At 50.3% G+C, this 20,069-nt stretch overlaps 8 protein-coding genes across 8 annotated transcripts; 5 read left to right on the top strand and 3 right to left on the bottom strand.

The window, feature by feature from the left end:
- Positions 1–240: 240 nt before the first annotated feature.
- On the top strand, positions 241–2,027 carry Z518_02103 (uncharacterized protein; the record flags this gene model as incomplete). The annotated part of the gene is made up of 5 exons (XM_013419132.1): positions 241–488; positions 546–663; positions 717–1,683; positions 1,741–1,921; positions 1,976–2,027. 5 exons carry the CDS (start codon positions 241–243, stop codon positions 2,025–2,027), a joined length of 1,566 nt encoding a protein of 521 aa, XP_013274586.1.
- Positions 2,028–3,336: 1,309 nt separating this feature from the next.
- Z518_02102 (uncharacterized protein) lies at positions 3,337–5,195 on the top strand (the record flags this gene model as incomplete). Its single annotated transcript, XM_013419131.1, has 3 exons — positions 3,337–3,471; positions 3,521–4,477; positions 4,536–5,195. 3 exons carry the CDS (start codon positions 3,337–3,339, stop codon positions 5,193–5,195), a joined length of 1,752 nt encoding a protein of 583 aa, XP_013274585.1.
- Positions 5,196–6,997: 1,802 nt separating this feature from the next.
- Z518_02101 (uncharacterized protein) lies at positions 6,998–9,212 on the bottom strand (the record flags this gene model as incomplete). Its single annotated transcript, XM_013419130.1, has 2 exons — positions 6,998–7,602; positions 7,661–9,212. The coding sequence occupies 2 exons, from the start codon at positions 9,210–9,212 to the stop codon at positions 6,998–7,000; spliced, it is 2,157 nt and encodes a 718-aa protein (XP_013274584.1).
- Positions 9,213–9,604: 392 nt separating this feature from the next.
- Positions 9,605–10,141, top strand: Z518_02100 (uncharacterized protein; the record flags this gene model as incomplete). Its single annotated transcript, XM_013419129.1, has 2 exons — positions 9,605–9,630; positions 9,754–10,141. The coding sequence occupies 2 exons, from the start codon at positions 9,605–9,607 to the stop codon at positions 10,139–10,141; spliced, it is 414 nt and encodes a 137-aa protein (XP_013274583.1).
- Positions 10,142–12,045: 1,904 nt separating this feature from the next.
- Positions 12,046–12,856, bottom strand: Z518_02099 (uncharacterized protein; the record flags this gene model as incomplete). The annotated part of the gene is made up of 3 exons (XM_013419128.1): positions 12,046–12,485; positions 12,551–12,592; positions 12,652–12,856. The coding sequence occupies 3 exons, from the start codon at positions 12,854–12,856 to the stop codon at positions 12,046–12,048; spliced, it is 687 nt and encodes a 228-aa protein (XP_013274582.1).
- A 695-nt stretch (positions 12,857–13,551) lies between these two features.
- On the top strand, positions 13,552–14,604 carry Z518_02098 (uncharacterized protein; the record flags this gene model as incomplete). Its single annotated transcript, XM_013419127.1, has 1 exon — positions 13,552–14,604. One exon carries the CDS (start codon positions 13,552–13,554, stop codon positions 14,602–14,604), a length of 1,053 nt encoding a protein of 350 aa, XP_013274581.1.
- A 1,016-nt stretch (positions 14,605–15,620) lies between these two features.
- Positions 15,621–17,063, top strand: Z518_02097 (uncharacterized protein; the record flags this gene model as incomplete). The annotated part of the gene is made up of 4 exons (XM_013419126.1): positions 15,621–15,830; positions 15,890–16,044; positions 16,093–16,220; positions 16,273–17,063. 4 exons carry the CDS (start codon positions 15,621–15,623, stop codon positions 17,061–17,063), a joined length of 1,284 nt encoding a protein of 427 aa, XP_013274580.1.
- Positions 17,064–18,064: 1,001 nt separating this feature from the next.
- On the bottom strand, positions 18,065–18,892 carry Z518_02096 (uncharacterized protein; the record flags this gene model as incomplete). Its single annotated transcript, XM_013419125.1, has 1 exon — positions 18,065–18,892. The coding sequence occupies one exon, from the start codon at positions 18,890–18,892 to the stop codon at positions 18,065–18,067; it is 828 nt and encodes a 275-aa protein (XP_013274579.1).
- Between the last annotated feature and the right edge of the window lie 1,177 nt (positions 18,893–20,069).

Here is a 20,069-nt window from a genome sequence, read left to right as displayed (position 1 = left end):
CGCATGTCCACTGGCCAGATGAAAGCTCTAGCACTACATGACCGACTTGTCCTGTTATTTTGCAGAGCGGTAGAATGATCTGGTTCCCTGGATACCGGAGACAGCTCGATAACCAGTGGGTAGCCAAGCATCAGGGGCGAGTAGCTCTTCTGGGTTGACATCTTGTTACTTAAACCTCGCTACCGCTCTTCACGTTAGTCCTGCTTCACGGACACACCTTTTACGAGAAAGACGTTCGAGATGGCGGACATTGCTACTACCACGGGGAACAAAAAGACAGACAATACTGCCACCGACGTGGAAAAAGTCACGTCTATCGACGACCACAATGTTGTGGAGCTAGTCAAAGCCGATACAGACAACGTCGATGAGGCTTATGCCGCTTTCCAAGGCCATGGAGAGATCACGGTCGATGCAGCGACCGACAAGCGTCTCCTTCGCAAAATCGATAGATACATCTTGCCTATTATGTGTCTGATTTATGGCATGTATGTATTGACCTGTGACGAAAATTGATTGACAGAACGCAGACTAACGATACGCAGGAACTACCTGGACAAAACCACCCTGTCATATTCCAGTGTCATGGGCATCATAACAGACATCAAGCTTGTCGGAGACAACTATCAGTGGCTGGGCTCCATCTTTTACTTTGGCTATCTGGTATATTTCTTGGGCGTAGACTTACGACAATAAATGGCTAATATATTTCCTAGGGATTCGAATGGCCTACAGTCCGATTACTCCAGAGGTTGCCTATCGCCAAGTATTCTGCCTTCTGCGTCATCGCCTGGGGGGTCATCCTTACACTCTTCTCGGTTATCCATAACTTCGCCGGAGCAGCCGCTCTACGGCTTTTCCTTGGTATTTTCGAAGCTGCGGTCACACCGGGCTGGACCTTGATCACTTCCCAGTGGTACAAGAAGTCCGAACAGGGGGCGAGGACCTGTGTTTGGTTCAGCTTTAATGGCGTTGCTTCGATCGTCGGCGGTTTCATTGCGTATGGCCTTACTGTTGGAGGGGAGAACGGCCATTTTTCGATCGCCGCCTGGAAGGTCTTGTATATTCTCACCGGTCTATTAACCGTGGTTTTAGGAATTATCTTTTACGTCGTTGTGCCGGATAACCAGCTCAAGGCCCGTTGGCTTAACGAGGAAGACCGGATTCTAGCGGTTGCACGTGTCCGAGAAAACCAGCAAGGAATTGGCAACAAGCGCTTTAAAACGTATCAATTGGTCGAGGCTTTAAAAGACCCCTTTACCTGGGCTATCGTCATCCTCAGTTTAGCTGGAAATATCCCTAACGGTGGAATCTCAAACTTTTTCAGCCTTCTGATTGTCTCTTTTGGATATAATGCGAAACAATCCCTGCTTCTTGGTACCCCGTCAGGTGCCGTCGAAATTGTTACACTGCTCGTTACTGGTTGGCTCGGGGACAGATGTAAAAACCGCTTGTTAATCTCTCTTGGTGGTGTCGGCCTTGCAACCTTTGGAAGCATTTTACTTGTGGCACTCTCGGACGGTGCTAAAGTCGGCAAGCTCTTTGGCTTCTATTTGACTCTGGCTGCACCATCAGGTTTCGTCATCATTCTGAGTCTCATTTCGTCCAATATTGCAGGATACACCAAGAAGACTACAATCGCAGCAATGTATCTCATCGCCTACTGCGTCGGCAACATTGTCGGTATGTATCGAAACATCCCCTTTGAGAGACACTCCTCAGAATGCCAATGAACTTCAGGACCTCAAACCTTCCGTCCTAAAGATGCGCCACACTATTACCCCGCCATTGTCACCATATTCGTTTGCTATATGATTTGTATTTTGGATCTCGTCTTCATTTGGTGGTGGTTCCGCAGGATGAATGTGAAGAAGGCGGCCATCCGAGCTGATCCCTCCTACGCCAAGGTGGCAAACTCTGAGTACGTTGCTTGTCTAAACAAAGGCAACTGACATAGAGACTGACCCGATGATAGGTGGCTTGACCTGACGGATGGAGAGAATCCGGAGTTCATATATACCTTGTGATTGAAGGCAAGTGTGAGAAAAGAAACCGGGTGGTGGGCGAGGGACTCCCAAGGCGATGCAGTATAGTGCGCTATTCATCACGGCCTCGGCGCCGCCTTGTCAAGATTCTCCGCAGATGCATACATAGAATGCCGCTGCTGGTGCGAGCTACAATTGAATACCTTGCGTTATGTGGAGAGGCGCGCGTTCGACATGGTTACTCGTGAGATCCGTACCTATCTTGTTGTGCCTAGTCGCTTGTCACATCAGGAGCGCAGATGTAAAAGAACCTGGGGACCTGGCCGCGTGGGCGATGGACAAGCGACATCGAGCGACGTGATGGGAGGCACAGGTGAGGCCCGGAGAGGTCTACCCCGGCATCCAGCATTCATCGATCGGCAGTCGACCTCGGTCGTCTTATCCGAAAACTTCTACTCGACATCACCAAGTCCTAGACGATTAGTCTATCGTCGAACAAGGACCTGGCGTCCAGCAATCAAGGCCAGACGGCAGGAGCAGGTTGAGGCGAAAGTGCATTCTCCTTATCAATTACCAGAATTGGATCGATACCATCGAGCCGGTATTCGTAACACTATCGGGTCCTCGTAAAGCCTACTTGAACGAGGTGGGGGAAGTGGCACGTGTCAGGAGATAAGGCTCGGATGCTGGACAGCGACGCGACCACGCCAAAGTGGGCAAGCTATCAGTGTTCGCTTCGGGTTAGACTGGCAGTACTCTAGCAAGTATCAATCCTGGTGCCTGCATTTCTAATCAGGCTGGTGTGCCTCGAGCATCGCTACCAATAAGACCCATTCCAATACCCGGCTAGCTGTTAGAAGTCGACAAAGCACAGGCTATCGTACTACTGACAGCAGCCCGACATCGTCGGTGTTGACGGTCCGATGACAGAGAAGCACAACGACCTACCGTTATCGTGCTGGTCAACAAGTTGATATTTTAGCTTCACGCTTTGCTAAACCATGATAGCTTGGGCGTCGTCTAGGGCAGGAGACAAATCCCGAAAGAGACAAACGTCGTGAGACCTCGAGGTCGTTTCCTCCGCATTCTTGGGACGGTGAAGCCTCCATTCACCTGTGACGACGACAATGGGTCAATGTTGACCTGATTAGCTCACTTATGGCGCGAAGGATGGCACAAAGCTTCCAATCATGGTCTCTTGCTTTCGATCTACTACGCACTGAAGGCCTTGCAGAACATACCCCCGAGATTAGAGCCACGTTGGCTTGACAGGTATAAATCGAGGTCATCTCCATAGCTATACGCTACTCAGGCGTCCTTGTACACTCTTTGAACACCGAGACAAGCCACGATGAAGATTGCAAGCTTCGCGCTGGGAACAGCTGCCCTGGCCTCCCTTGCTTCTGCACAGTTCCAACCAACACCATCCGGGATCACCGTCGCCACTTCCAAGGTCAACAAGGAAGTCAAGATATCCTACAAGGAAGTAAGGGCAACCCAAGAGTGTACTAGATGATAGATCTGACCGTTCGTAGATAGAGATTTGCGAAACGGCTCCAGGCGTCCACTCTTACAGTGGCTATGTCCATATCCCAGGCAGTCTGGTCGGCCGTCTAGGAGGCTATGACATGAATGTTTATTTCATGTATTTCGAAGCACGCAAAAACCCTAAAACGGCTCCACTCGCGGTATATCTTGCCGGAGGGCCTGGAGAAGCCTCATCTTATGCTGCCCTGAATAGCGAAAGTGGACCGTGCTATGTCAACCATGAAGGCACCAACACGACGATAAACCCTTGGTCCTTTAGCAACCACGTCAACATGCTCTATATTGACCAGCCCATCGAGGTTGGCTTCTCGTATAGCAGTCTCATCAATGGAACGTACAACACGACCTCACTGTTGGTGACACCAGACAATGCCAACTCAACTTCACTGCCTCCTGGCTATGGGACATTCTCTGATCAAGCCGCATCCACTACAGCGAACACAACCGTGGCCAGTGCCAGAGGCTTATGGGTTTTCGCCGAACATTGGTTTTCTTCCTTCCCAGGGTATGACACTTCCTCCAATGATATTAGTTTCTGGGGAAATTCCTACGGCGGTTTCTATGTTCCCGAAGTTGCAGCTACCGTCAGCAAGCAGCTCAAGAAGCTCACGACTTCCCATCCTCTAAGGCAAAAGGACCTCAAGGTTGATGCAATAGGGATCACGAACGGCTGTGTCGACTTCTACTATCAAATGGAAGGCTTTCCTGAATACGCAAACAATAACACTTATGGCGTCAAGTTCTATAACGACACGACCTATCGAGAGATCCAGAATAATATTACTAAGCCTGGCGGCTGCCTTGACATGACCAAGCAGTGCCGCCATGCAGGCGAAGTCGGAGACCCGGACTATACCGGCAACAATGCAACGGTCAATGAAATCTGTACCGACGCATACTATTATTGCGCCTCTTGTATCGAATTGCTGTACACGATACATAACGTGAGTGAGACCAGCCCCTGGCCATTGATCATTTCTCTTCATACTGACAAGTCTGTAGGTATCCACCTATGACATTGCCATCGAGACTCCAGGGACCTGTGCCTACTATCTGACGGTGGGGGAATACCTCAACAAGCCCGATGTACAGTCCGCTCTTGGAGTCCCTCTCAACTGGACATGGTACTCTAATGAAGTGGCATCAGCTTTCACAGGCCTCGCCGGAACGGGTGACGCCTTCCGACAATCTAATTTGCCGAATCTCGAATATCTCCTCAATGAAGGAGTCAAGACTGCCCTGATATATGGAGATCGCGATTACACTTGCCCCGTGACAGGTGCGGAAATGCTGGCGAAAGCGGTGCCATGGAAGAATCGAAAAGGTTTCGCTGACGCAGGTTACCAGGAACTCAAAGGGTTAAGCCAGAGTGCCAAGGGAGGAGTCGCTAAACAGTATGGTCGACTTTCGTTTACGAGAGTGTTTGAGTCTGGACACCAGGTCTCGGCGTATGCTCCTGAGGCTGTCTTCACAATCTTCGACCGAACGATATTCAATAAGGACGTAGTCACGGGCGGGAAGGGTGTGGGACCTGATTATCACACGACCGGCCCAAAAGAAAGCTCGGGTTGGAAGAGCAAGCTGCCTGGACCCTTCCAAGATGTTTGCATGGTGGAGGGCAATTTCTCATCGAGCAGAAGCTTCGCTGCCCCCGATTGGTGAGTGCCTAGGTGGTGGTCGGCTGCCAAAAACATTCATACCTCAACAAACTATCCTGTGTAAATAGTGAACCAGGTTCTGCCTGTCAGGCAAATTTCAATGGACATAAGTCTTTTAAGTGAGCGATTACCCATTGTTGCCGAGGTGTTCGTGTTCCGGGGCAGGAGCATCCAGCTCGCGTTGGTGGCAGGTCGAGATCGTGAAGGAAACTGCTCTCGAATGGAATCAATATGAGCCGATAATTTTGGCCTGGCTATTTAACCTGTGCATGTCTATATGGCATCTCCCTCCTGTTTATCTGTAACTCTCTCGACCAGTATCGCACCATCCTAGCCACTGGGGCCACGCGTCGCCGAGGAATTTCGAATTTCGCCCACACGACCGGTGAGTCTGAGTGATCGCTCACTCGGAGCTGGAGGGTGAATATAGAGGGCGGCGTCACTCTCGTCTCGAAGGAGGGTTCTCTTGGCAGAGAGTTGCCTAAACACCAATTGAGCCTAGTTGTGCGATGGTTGTCCGCACGAAGGAAAGGTACCCAAAAACCCCCCCGCCGAACCCTAGTAAAATCGCACAAATCGAGGCACCAAAACATCAAAATTGAGGCACTCACATACCTGGCCCGATCAAGGGGTTCTTGGAAGACAAATGCGGCATCCTAACCCATTCTTGGATGGTCCATAGGCTGGATCCGACGGGGTTGAATGAATGCGGCGTACGGGACCTCAGCCAATCAGAGCCAAAGGATTCGAGAATTGTCGGATTGTAACCTCCGTAGATTTTCCGGATTACGGGTGCTACTGTACGTTGTGTGGGGCTGGCCAATCACGTGACACATTGCTCGGCAATGTCACGTGAGGAAGTTGGCTTAACAAACGGCTGGCGAGTGCGAAAGGCTCTGTCAAAAACGTTCAACGACGTTGTCGAAAGAGCACTGAAAAGGGCCCACTATGCAGAGGGAGGCAAAGTGGATGGAAAGGTACCTGAAAAACCCCCCATTTTACTGGAGATTTGAGGTACCTCGCCATCGTGCGGACAACACTCGCACAACTAGGGATCGGCCTTGGGAGACATATCATGACATACTGGATCCGAGAGGGAGCAATGTACAACCTCGTTATGTGTTACCCTGGACAAGCCAAGCCCGGAGAATGGAAAGTGGCCCGGCGACGTAAAGCAGATGAGGGCCCTGTACGTAGAATTCGAACCAGTGATACGCCAGGTCACGGCGATGGTCGCGAGCTGCTATCTTCCTCCGCTCTCTTCATGGGTGAACCAACCGGGCAGGGGAATCCTGTGGGAAGATGCTCCTCGTACCATGGTACCATTTCTTGCGCAAGGTGGCGCCATGCCGATTGATGGAGCATGCCTAATGCTTGGATTGTGTCAAGAAACCGGAGGACGACGTTTCTCGGGTTCGTCGGAGTTTTTGAACGATTGCGGAAGCCTCGTTGCGAGAGGGCCCAGGAAGGCTCTGGGATGAACACGGCATTTCCCGGACGGCTCAGACGCAGGCGATGCGAGACAGGGAAGATTTTTGCCGAGAATGCTAGTCCTGACACCAAGCCTGACGCGGGAAACCCCAAATCCTTGGTCAAACCAAGATTTTCAGCCATGGGTATTCGGCCACGATGTTTTCAAACGGGGCCAATGAAGCTCTTGATCGGATGAGCGACTTTAAGGGGGGTCTTCGGCTATAAGTCTGGCGGAATGAGACCACAGGCCATAGCTTTGGACAAGCACTAGCCCTCGCAATATTCAACAACCGCCAATGTGCAACAGAAAAAAAGCGCACCGGGCGAGGAGATTCAACCATCCAGGGGAATAGTCATAAGCCAGGAAAGGTCGTTGGGGTCGAAGACTCTGTCAAAATCGAGAAGGGAGTCGTCGGGAAGAGCGTTGTTATCATCCTGGGACTGCTCTCTCGGCAGGTTGTCTACAGGCGTGGAGACCAAGTCAACGGAATCGAGTAGACGCCAGTACGGCAGGGGGACTGAACCTTGGCCTTGATTTTGAGGAAGCGGCGACGTATCTGTCTGAACCTGTCGCGAATTCTCCTTGAACCTGGAATATTGCCGTGGCACGGCCTCAAATAATAGGGTGAGGGTCGTTGTAAGACGTTTGATGGAGGCGCTGAAGAGGCTGTACCGTTTGAGCACGTCCATAGCTTTGTGCCAGCCATCCAGGATTGTCTCTTCCGAAACATCAGCGAGTATGGCGGAGCTGAGACGAGCAGCAATGAGGACCGTCGCTGAAGTGTACAAGTAGAGCACGTTGTACCACCACGCGGCAAGGTATCCATTCTCGGCGTCGTTGTTACCCCTTTCTTGGTGAATGGTGTTGATAGCCTCCAGGGCCACTCTGACGCAGACGATTGCACACTGAAGGAAGATTCTATGAGATAGCAAGCTCCCTAAGGGAACGGGACGATCACCATCATGAAATTCAGACGTGATGAAATTCGACAAAACCGGTCTCAAGAGTAACAGGCGAACGTGGAGTTGTCTGGGATATGTCAGTGACGTATTGACGGACGGTATGTGGACGGGAATCTTGCCTCTGGTGAAGAATCACGGCTTGCCGATATCGTGTGGCATTGGCATCATGGCTTTGTGGCTTGCGGCCCACTCTCAGGTGGTCAGGAATGCTTTGCTCCCATCTCACGATTCTGTGCTCGATCTCGAAGACCGAGGATTGACTTTCGCTCAATGACCCAAAATATTTGTCACTCTCCACTGGTTTACCATGTCCAAAGTTTACTGAATAAAAGTTGAAGATCACATCGTGCAAGATTTCGTACAGCTTGAGTGACAAGACGTAAAATTCGACCGCAGCGTCGTTTGGCTGCACTGGTACCGGTGGCGTGTGAAAAGACCCGGGAACGAGATACTCCTCGTCGACCGGCAGTGGAAGAGGGACCGCCAGAGCAGCCCTCGGACCGATCATGCACGGGCGACCATATGTCATGGAGACCACTCGGTCCATCAGGATGCATCCATGCCATACCTTCCGCAAGAGCTCACGGGTTCTTAGGTCGGTGATACGTTCGGTTGTCTCAGGTAGATTCAGTCCAAGGCTTTGGGCAGTTCGGATCGCCACGCCGGTGTAGACCCAGCATGGATGTGGCTCATTGGTGCTTTGGAAGTATTGTCCGAGAAGTAAGTATACTTGTACCGTTCGAACCGAGCCCGTCTCCACAATATCCAGCAGTTCTTTGGCCCTCGTGTAGAAGACGTGAGCAGAGCGCTCCCTTTCTTCAATGGGTGTTGACTCATCGATCTGGCTGGCCAGGGCAAAAATCACATTAAGAAGGCACATCAATGACCTTTCGTCGGGGATTGAGTCATCACCCTTCCACAGCTTTTCGTAGTCTTCTTGAATCTGCACTTTGTCGAGATATGGGTAAAGGACGTGCACGTATTTCCAATAAGCAGACACAAGAATGTCCGCTCTTCGTCGGGTTGGTAGGACATAGTCCACGTGCTTCTGCTTGATAGGATTGCGTCCGGAAGCAAGTGAAATGTGCGTCAGGTGTGGACTCCAGGATGGCTGTCCGGTCTGTTGCGCTCCGCCGCCGACTTTTTGCTGGACCATCTTCCTCACATTTTGCATGAATGTCCCAGCGCTGGAACTGCCAAAGAAACCTTCTCGGCCATCTTCGTCTAGTGTGGCACCGATGATAGCGTGCACCGAGTGTTCCGAAGGAGATAATTCGTCAGGTCGTTGTGGAGAGCCCTGGTGCTGATGTTGCCCGGTAAAGCCAGCCTCGCCAGGAACCCGTGTCTGGATGTTAGGCGAAGACAGCGAAGCGGACGAGCGCGAAAGCGGTGGTGCATAGGCGGTGGGCTGCATCGGATATAAAGGGGAATTTCTATTGGCGCCTGTGGTTTGTGACCTCGATCCCTCCAGCGCAAGGCTGGCACTCTGACCACCGCCCGTATAATGGGACGAAGGGCCGTGATGCACCTCTGACGCTCGCACGTCACCCCATGGTACATGTTCCACCGCTGGCTGAGAAGACATGCGTACAGAACTGGTCTGCCATGTGCACTTCAAACCGGTTCCGGCTTTTTTCTGACAAGGTTGGCAAATTGGCATACAGCCATCGCATTTGGTCTTTCTGATGCGGCAAGGATCGCAGGCGAGACTCACCTTCTGCCTTTTCGCTCTCGAGGGGTGCATATTACGGCAGATTGGCTAACGCCGTCGTTCGTTTTGGCTGTTGCTGAGGTGCGAAGTGCTGTGCGAGATGGAGGTGGGGTAGCAAGGCCCATTTTTTCTTGGCGGCTAGATCATTTACTAAGTATCGCCGTATCATCCAAGAGTTCTTCTTTTTGGTGAAATAACATTCAATTTTAATCTTCTTCTGAAACGATATTGTTGTTGGTAGTGCTTTTCGTGATTTTTTGCCTCAAATGCCCAGCAACAGCCTCCGTTCCAAGTAAGGTTGAAGATGAAGCCTTAGATACGCACCTGGAAGCATTGTCATGGGTTAACTTGGGATCCTCTCACATGTTGCTCTCCCTTCGGCGATTGCAAGGTTAACATTAGCTGATGGATGCAGATCTGTTGCCTACTTCAATGTCTCCGGTCCTGTCCCTCTGGCACGAATTGCTGGCAGTAAAGCGTATGAGTCTTACATGCTCAGCACGCTGCCGGCGTCCTCTGCTTCAATTGTATACAATACACAAGCACCCAAAGAAATTTTACTCACGGCACTGTCTGAAATCCGAGACGAATGCGAGCGGAATATTGGCGAGGCGTTGCGCATTAGTATCCCATGGCACTTCTCCAGCAACACCCCGGCTTTCGAAGCCGTGTTCAGCGCGGCGCAAGAGCTTGACCCCGATCTCAATCACCCCGTCCGATTCCGCCCGGCTTATTACGGCGCTTTGTTGTCCTTCCCACCCAGCTACTGCCTAAAGAAATGGGGATCGAGGGGGGACGCCTGACGATGACGACCCCTGGGTTTTGATGTTCGAGCAAGACTTCGGGGCGGTTGCGAGTATTGCTTGCGCAGGTCAGCCAGTATGGTCCGTCGATCTACCAATCCGATACCTCCCCATGCCCAACGCTACGCAATGATTTAGTGAGCGCCATACGAAACATGCTGATCGAGACGCAAAGGGATGAGATTGCCGCTGTCATCATCAGCGACGAGGATCCGGAGGCAGATCTCTCGGCTATCCATGAAGTTCTTCGAAGAGAATTCCAGACCTTTTACCCAAGCTACAAATCCCGATAGGCGGCTCACACTATGTCACGGCCGTGGGTGCTGCTTGTGCCGCACGACAAATCGCTCTAAGGCCAAGACTTGTCGGATCAGGAGACAGCGTGGGACACGATGAGCTGTGAGGGCTTGCAATTTTCGTCGGTCTGCTATGATATACTGGACGGATTTGCCCGAAAGTCAATGACACCTGCATCTAGTGAAAGGTATGACGATCGAATGGGAATCGATATCTCAATATCAGATGCACCAGCCAAATGCCCCGAGTTTCGACAATCAGTCTAATGTCAATCATTAGTTCTTCCCTGCAATCTCAAAACATGCTAAATGGGTCGAGAGTCCTTATGCTTCGTATAACTTTTTGATAATATCCGCAGCATTCTCCGAATTGGCGTAAACCGTCGCCAATGAATTTCCGCTTATATATACGGGCAAGAACACTCGCCGATCGGATGATGCCGTACAAACTCTTCTTCGGCCTGTTTGTTGCCCAGCCCGACCTGTCACGCCAGTAAGTATCCCAAGTCTACCTGTTCCTTGACCTTGGGCGTCGATGCGACCTTGTCCAAGAACGGTGGCACATATCTTAACATACCCCATATCTACCGAATACGCCAGGAACGCCGGATCAATCGCCGGTTGTGTCTACGGATCGACGGTGGTGATATACACACTCCGGCGACTCAGCGGGTACTGAAACGCCATGATTACCGTGATGTGGTTGTTTCCCGTCGCCGCGGGCCGGACGAACTTCGACTGGTCCTCCAATCTTTTGGTCGTGTCGACGTGCGCGGGAACGAACTGCATCGGGATCGGGCCGGCTCTCGGGTCTTGCAGCTGATTGATCACTCGTCCCTGATGTGAAGTCGAGGGGGATGTTTTTGATGTTGTCACTCGACGTCACGGCGCGGATGGTATCTTGAAGCTTGACCCGTCGAGACGAGCAATGCCTAGCTCAGAGTCCCATTCCTGCGGGACGTTTGATATATTGGCATGAGAGGATCGACGACTTCAAGGTTTGCGAATGCGTCGGCGGAGAAGCCCCCGAGGGGGAAGTTCAAGTGTCACGGAGAGGACAATATGGTCCTACGTATTTGCGCCCACCGATAAGTTTGGCACCAGAGTCCCAAATTCCGGCAGCTTTGAGTATGACAGGATCGCCGATGCCAGAAAGTTCGAGGTGTTGGGGTGTCTTGTGGGTGCCAGTGCTGATGATTGAGGCGGGTGACATCTACTGAAAAAGCGGGGGAAAGATGAAGACCAGGGCTGAGGACTAACATATCAAGGTTTATCGTCAGGAGCCATTGACCTTCGGAAGCGGTTCGGACGGAAGCCATGACAGGGGGATGCTTCCGAGATGGGTGGTCGGACTTCGCTCCGACTGGTTACTTTCTCGAAAGCCAAATTGCATCATACCCGGAACGACCAGAAGTTGAGGCGAAGTACCTGTGAAATATTCTCGAGGCAAAGTGAAGTGTCACAGGGCTTGAACATTGTGTAATGTATTTTCAATTTCGAATGTTTTATAACCTGCTTGCCAAATAACGAGACAGCTCTAGCGATTGTGGGGGTTGCGGGACGTATGGGCATTATTTCGAACGGATATGACACGGTTTTCAGGAACCCTCACCCATCACGGACATATAGTGTAGCAACCTCTACCTCCCGAACCCATAGTCCCCATGCTCGACCCCATGCAGACTGGGTCATGGCCAGTGCCCCCGCGGTTTCGTCATCTTGCAGATATTGAATGGCCGGGGCTGTGTCTCCATTCCCCTGATATGCAGCTCTGAGGCCTAGACTCGCTGTTTGAATAATAGCGTTCTCCTTTGTGTAGATTGCACGAAAGACGCATTGTTCAATGCTGGAGGCTACCACTGTGTAGCCATGGCCACGCATGAGAACGACTGAATGGGCCGGTTCGTTCTGCTCAGCAGGTGAGGTCCTTTGGGAGTCGCAGAAGCACGACGCAAGGGATTCCCCCAGCGGAGCATTTCGTATCAGCAAATCTCGGATGTCGTCGGGTTGATAGTGCTTCGCAATATCATAAACCGGTGTGGATGTACCTAGAAGAAATGATTGTCAGACGCGGTCGGTGCCGCAAAGAAATGTTCAGCCTGTTTCATCATACCTAAAAATCCCGCCATATGAAGGCAAGGCTTCATGGGAACTGCTAGAGAGATCATTTAGCGTCGTTACATGTATCCAGGACACGAGAAAAAGTAGTCTTACCAGAGATGCTGTAAGGTACGACATCACTAGCATGACTGTGGATGACACTATTGACGGTCGAATACTTTTTGTACATCTCACTGTGGATGTATCTCTCTATGTACCCTGCAGGGGCGCTAGTGTCAACGGCAGAAGCATCAGATACGTGATATTCCACCAAATCTTGCGGCGAAGAAATGGTAGCAGGAGCCATGTTTCGAGGCATAATGAATACATCAGGTTTGGCCGGGTGACGAAAGGAGAGGTGTCCGTAAGCATCCAAGATCCTGCTTCATGTCAGCGCGGCCTGTGTGTTGTTGTCAGAAGCGTGATGTTTCTTTCACCCATGATAATGAAGGATATGACAGCCCAATATGCACTTTTCCCATGTTTCTTGGAGTTCTTGTCCTTGATGCCGTTGATGCAGCAACGCCTCCGAGGTTGCTGGTGGGGCCATTTGCGCAACAAGATACCACACTTTGAAGAGTAATAAGAGAGTTGAATACTGAGCGGAGACGTTCAACCGATGCCAATTTCCAAAACGTAGTCCGAAACCCTGATCCCAATGGATACCCTGTGACGCACCCTGTGGCTCAAGCGGCGCCTACATATGTCAAGGACCAAACCGATGACTGCTGCATTAGGACTCAAATGATCCCAAGAACAGTGTTCCTTTGTAAGAAGCGGAGAACAGATTTTCGGACGTGCCCTGTGGGACGGAACCGAGTCGGCATCCAAGACATTCCTGCCGCGGCTTACTTGGTTTAAAAGCACTTTATGACAATCCTGGTCCGGTGAAAAGATCCGAACGTGAAGACGAAACTTGAATCCAACGTTTCTCTACTAAAAACTGTGGTATATTGATTCCCTGACCCAATTGCCGATATTCTGCTCAATTTTCTTCATTTTAGGAGCAACACTATGATCACGCAACTTGCCGCGAATATGGGCGGTCTCAGCATTGACGAAACCGGGGAGCCAAGATTATCTCGTTCTTACAACCTCAAGTTTGTCGGTGACTGGGGTGGTGCCAATTTTCACCGGATATGTTCCTGGATCACTCAAGAGTTCTGTGACCGGGCAGGTCCCGGAAGTCGAACTTCGATTTGGAGCCTCCGCGATGGAGGTTTAGACGGCTTACTGCAACTCGACGATGGGGACGCAGATTTAATCATTAGCACCCCAGCTACGCTGATCGGTAAAGGTCTTACTGGTGAAGCTCCATTTCGCAAAGCGATGCCACATCTGCGTGCCCTCGCCACGCTGCCGCAAAATGATCGGATGGTGCTAGCTGTGGACCCCAAGTACCGCGTCAAAACATTTGAAGATCTTCGAAAACAGAAACCAGCTCTGCGGATTGCAACGTCAGTCAATGACGGCACCAATTTCATTGGGTACGTGGCAGACGAATTTTTGAATGCTCATGGCATCTCCAAATCCACGATCGAGTCGTGGGGAGGTACGGTGCTAACGGCCCAGAGGCCGGAGCAATGTGTCGCCCTGGTTGAAAACGGGGAAGCCGACGCCCTTCTCCAGGAAGCCATCATGACAGTATGGTGGAGACGATTAATCGAGGCCAACCAGCTGGTCCCGCTGCCTGCAGAACCACAAGCCTTAGAAAGCCTACAAAAGTCTACTGGGCTGGGAACGAATCCGCTACCAGTAGGCTTCTGGGACAACTTATCCGAGGAATTGCTGGCGTTAGATTTTTCCGATTTTGTCATACTTGTGAGGGATGATATGCCAAAGGAGGTGGCTTATCTTCTCACATGGGTGCTTGTGGAAACTAGACACCTGCTGGAGGGACAGTATAAACATATTCCCCCCGCAAAAAGTCCTCTATCATATCCGCTTGATCCGGAAAAGATGGCTCAAACGCCGGCACCGCTTCATGAAGGTGCAAAGGAGTATTATTCTAAGCGCGAAGTCTCAGGGCAGCACAGTCGAAAGAAAACGACAGCTTCTCCGTTTTGAATGTGAGCCCAAGATGGCAACTAACCTTAATTTGCGTGGAGAATGATGGCATATTCAACACGGAAAGATCTTGTGAAAATATAAACCAAAATTGAATACACATTCAGGACGAAGCTGGCCAAATTGAATACCTTCCTTATAATATGTAATATTATCGCATGCTGCATTGTGGATTAGCTAGTATACTCTCCCCGTCTCAGTCCTGATCCTTCTCATCAAGCAGCAATGCATTCTACAAGACACGTTTCACGCGATCATAGGCCTGCCTATAAGCATTTAGAGTACGCCGTTGACAGGTGACACGTTTTACCTCCGCATCTTTCGTCGGCCAAGGTCGAGCCGTTCCTAAGAAGTCGTCCAAGACGCACAGGTAACAGCAGCATGCCTGCGGCAGGAGACCGGACATTTATAACCGAGGATGAACGACCTCGCCACCCAGTTCGCTGCTGAGAGCTCGAAAAGCTTGATGTTGTGGGACATTGTCCCACACAGACCCCAAATGGTGCAGAGGAGTCCTTTATGAGGAGAAATTATGGTGCATTTCTTGTATTTGCAACAGAACTGACACAAGCAACTAAACAGTGCAGAAGTGGTTTCGCCCAATTTTCAACGAACGTACCAGACTTGTGACTCCGTATCATTTTTTTCTCCCTCTTCAAGATTGAACATCGTACATATGACCACCAGCTATGCTCAATCGTCCATATGGCTGCTACAAAGTCCCAGACGGGTCCTGTATCTGCCCGACTTCCATGGCGAACATTCACCCTAGCAAGACTTGCGTAGAGCACCGGGTGAATGGTGGGGTATTCTCAACCAATAGGAATGATGATATTGTCAGAAACCCCCGGTGTCGAGTACTCCGTCTTTGATCGTGCTACTTTCCGGAATGTGCGGGGCCTAGCGTGAGGCGAGACTTGTCCCCTGTTCTGATCTCATCGCTTACTTAAGGTATAAGACTGATGGCGATGTCCCGTATTTCCTGCATTTTGGGTGATACAATTCACATCGCAAACATGTCCACCACTACCACTACTACTCTCAGTGAGGCCGTCCGCCTTCCTCCGGCCACGAAGCGGACTGAACTAGGGCCTGCTCCAACTTCTGACGTCTACAAGATGTCCGACCAGCGTACCCAGACGTTGCAAAAATTGTTGGAGAAAGGCCACGTTACGGTGGCGCCTCTGCGGAATCCACAGTTGATTCTACATAGCCATCTACCACATGTACGAGGACGCACAGAATGATTTGTTTGTATGGCAAATGGTTCTAATGCTCTCGGTAGCTCCTAGGCTCTGCTTTCGTTTTGGGCGCCGATAGCCAGCAGCTCATTGCGACGTATGAGCACGACGTGAAGTCACTGGTAGACATCGACGAGACATTTGTTCGGGGTGACAAAATTTCCAAGGGAAACTGGAGGCAGTTTCTTAGGGAGAAATCGTTCGTGCAATCCTCTCATTATCTGTCAAGCGTGCTAACTTACTACAGGTATACCGTTGCTTACGTCGATTTTTTTGATGACGAGGTTCGAAAGAATAACGGAGACTGGGAAAAGGTGGTCCAAGAATATTTGTACACCGGATCCGAACCTCTCATCAACGGCTTTTGTGGCGGCCGTAAGTTCCCTTGGAAACTCCAGAACGAGAGGCCAAGTCCTAACAAAACAAGTTGGACACCCCTTTATTCATCTTGCGTATGGATATGAGTTCCGAATCCCTGAAGTCGTCACGGAAGCCCTTAGTCTTGGATGTACAGAATACGTTCAGTGCAGCCATTTACTGGACAATCCACCTCCAATTCCTTCACCATACAAAACCAGCGACCTAGCAGAGGTTATCAGGCGTGTGAAAAAAGATGAACGTTTCGACGGCATTGTCGAGATGCCTGGTACCGTCAACTTTGGTATAGTGTTACAGAACCGTTTCGAAGCTTTTATGGAACATTGGAACGCTTGGGAGATTAATGATCCCATACCGCAGTTCGAGCACTGTTGCGACCTCTCAGTTCTATTGGCACTCAGTACCAGCTACGGCGAGGGGAAGTACGACTTCTTCTATGCCCATATTATGACTGTTGCCCACGCCATTCGCGTTCTCTGGCATCATTTCCCCTCGGATAGGAGGGTCTCGATCCTACGACAATACGGTTTCTTCACCATCCTAGTATACATCCTTCAGAAGAGGCTACCTTTTGAAATGAGAGAGATTGAGGCAGTTGCCACGGTTAACCGAGATTGGACGTGGGTTTCAGAGACGGCACTCAAGCATAGGTGGGCGCTGGACGATCACTTCTTCAAGGTGGTCCGAGCGACGAAAGCGTTTGCAGAAACGTATGGGGAAAAGGATGGCTACTATCTGAAGGCAGCGGTCAAATACTTGACCGAATTTAATGGTTGGGAAGGATTTGGGGAAGGCATTATGGGCTTTCTTCCAAGCCGGGATGGGTATATTCCAGCATAAAAGAATAGTGATTTCATCAATCAATGTATCAGGGAAGAAGTTGAAAGGGAAGTAAACATGTTCGCGTCTTGACGTAGCATGTCAGGGAGTTTGACGAAATGTTGTTCGGCCAGGTGTGGAGGTAAAAAGCCATACACGGGTTTCTCACGAGATTTGTGATGTGGCGATGCCTAAATACTTATTCTTTCTGAATCACCTGAGTTCTCACAGGGTCCGCCATTGGCAAACTGCGCAGTATTTTTACGTCAAGTGGTCCTTCCTCCACTTCAAGCATTTTACTCAATAGCTCGAGATCTTGGTATGGTTTGGAACTGGCATCAAGAGAACCAGCTTTGAGTAACATGAAGTGACCATTGCTGATAGTCTCTGTGCGCTCTTGGAGTTGAGTCCAGCACGTCGCTGCTTCTGACAGAGTTCCGAATGGTAATTCCCAAAACTGGACCTCGTGTCCGATTCTTGCAAAGCCTGGTCTACCCCCCATCCTCCGGGGGATGGTAACTTAGACCACTAACGGAAGTTGTGGTGGCACTAGGACTGGGTATGCAGCAAGGGCTGGAATGATGCCTGTCCGTCTGGCTGGTGGTTCACCATAGAAGACTTGCTCCGTATCTTGGGTAAATGGTTCCGAACATGATGGGTTCCCATCTCAAGGAACAGCATCCATCTTGTGGGACGGAGTTTCTCGGTGGGGAAGGGAAATCGACCCTGGATGGTTCTATGAAAGACTGAGCAGCACTTGCGATGTCCATGATGTCCGATCTGGGGACATGCCGATGTAATATTCTTTCCAAAAGTAGTGCATGAGGTGATGTCCTGAACCATTTGATAGCTTGTATGTGTATTTGTCCTTGCGGTAGCCTTCCGTAAACTGAGAGATGTCAGAAGCCCTAATAGTACAAGTCCACTACGAGTGCGAAATTTGGGTATTGCCAAGGACGCTGAGCAAAAGAGCCAATTGTATATGGTGGGTGTCGCAGGAAAAGGGACAGAGGCAATGATTTTCATTCTCCTTTTATTTTCAAAGTTAACGTTGACACTAATGAAACGACAAATTGATGGAGAGGCCAGTAACCAGGGATATAGGTGGCGCACAATCCCCTCAGGATCGTGTATCCCAGAGTAGGACCATATTTCAGGGCATTGTCACCGTCTTTGCTCGACACTCCAACTGCCGACAGTGTGTCATACTCTTTCATACAAGCTAAGTCCACGAATGCGGCACCCAAATCACCGTAAGTCACACTAAAAGTGGCTCGCTCAGTGTTGATTTCGTGACCACTGGGCTGTCCTTCGACGAGGCCGTTAGGCTGGACAAGAAGGACATTGACCAGTGAAGGGGCCCCTAGTACAATGGCGGTTCCAGCACGCAAATCGACGTATCCGTGGTAGAATGCGTTCTTGATTGCCCAATGTATCAAGGGTGGTCGTGTCTTGTTTAGGGTATCATTCCACGTCGCCGATGACAACATCAGGAGTCGAGGGCGTGACCAATCTGGACAGCGCTTGCGCAGCGCTGCAAGGGCCACAATGACAGTCTTCGCACCAGATTCAATTATTCTCACAGAACCGGTGAAATCGTTGTTTTCTCCAAGTGCAAAGATGATGTTGGTTGCGCCGTCGAGGCATTTTATCATGTTGTCGACATCTTCTATGGGTCCGGGAAAGATGGAAATGCGAGGATCACAGGCCAAATTCGGGAAGAGGCCCACAAGTTTGGAGTGTGAGCGTACATAAAGTCGTATATCCACATCTGGCTTCTCAAGGAATCGTCGTAGCACCTCACGCCCCGTCTTCCCAGTTGCACCGAGGAGTGCGATAGTTGTAACCATGATGGCGCCGAAATCCCGAGGAAAGGCACGCGAAAGGGGCCTGGATGTGAGTAGCTCGAGAGGAGAAGAACTGAGAAACTCCAGGCATCGAAGATCCTACCCTCGTTGCCAACGGTTTAAATGGAGGTCATTCTAAGGCGCCTTTCACAGTTGCTGGTTCAAGGGTTAAATCTGGATCGGGGTTTGTGGGGAAAAGCGGGGGGGATGCACAGATCAAGATTTGGTTGCACACGAGTCGACTGGCACCCACATTCTCTTATCTCAGTTCTATGACGAAAAAATTTCCTGGTATCCATTAGGAGTGGTTGTGAGATGTGCCAACTCGGCTTTGGACAAAGTGCTTGGTGTTGCCTGGTTTAGCGAATCGGAAGAGTCCCCGATCCGAATAAAATTCCTCGAAGTCTGACGGAGGTATTATTGTCGTTTGGGTCTCTTCTGATGTTCTTCAACGGATTTTCAGCCATCGAATGGCATCCTCTGGCTTGTATTTTGGAAGGAACCCGGAAGCGGACACAACCCCCCTCTTCGCAGACTTATGTGATTTCGTTCCGCTATTAGCTCTGAGAGTCTTCCGATCAGGACGCTCTCGGTCCTTCATTTTTGTACTCTGTACCTTATAACCATTCGGTGAAGTTGCTCCGCGAAGCAGCTGCGTTGGTTTTCACTGGAAGCTAGCAGGTCAGAGCAATTTAGACATTGCTTTTTATACTACACAGTATAGCCTCATACTAATGTATTCTCAAAGGTCAGCCAGATCAGTTCATCGATGACCGATTTTCTTGCCGCAATAGTGCTTCCCTTCCTACCTTATGGGGCACTAATTAGGTGAGCAATGCGTCCTGTCATGGGAATCGATGCATAAAGCTGTATGCTGTCCGTAATATGATGATCAACTCTGCTGAACGATGATTCGTTGATTAGTACGACGTCTGACAAATAACTAAGATAGGGAAAGGGGGGACTCCTTTTTTATATTGGCTATGCCTGACTACGTTGAATCACACCTGTTCAATGTAGCACACTGCTCTTTAGTGCCTGGCATGGTGAGAGAGGGACTGCGAGTTCCTCATCAATTGAACACAAAGGCTGAACCGACATCCATAAGCCAAGAAATGAGGTACCAGAGTTTCAGCCTCATAGGTATGGCCCTTTACACGAAATTCTTTACGTATGGGGT

This window comes from Rhinocladiella mackenziei (genome assembly GCF_000835555.1).
Source record: "Rhinocladiella mackenziei CBS 650.93 unplaced genomic scaffold supercont1.2, whole genome shotgun sequence".
In the NCBI taxonomy this organism is placed as follows: domain Eukaryota; kingdom Fungi; phylum Ascomycota; class Eurotiomycetes; order Chaetothyriales; family Herpotrichiellaceae; genus Rhinocladiella; species Rhinocladiella mackenziei.
Note: the sequence above shows the minus strand (reverse complement) of the source record. Positions and strands in the feature narration are given on the sequence as shown.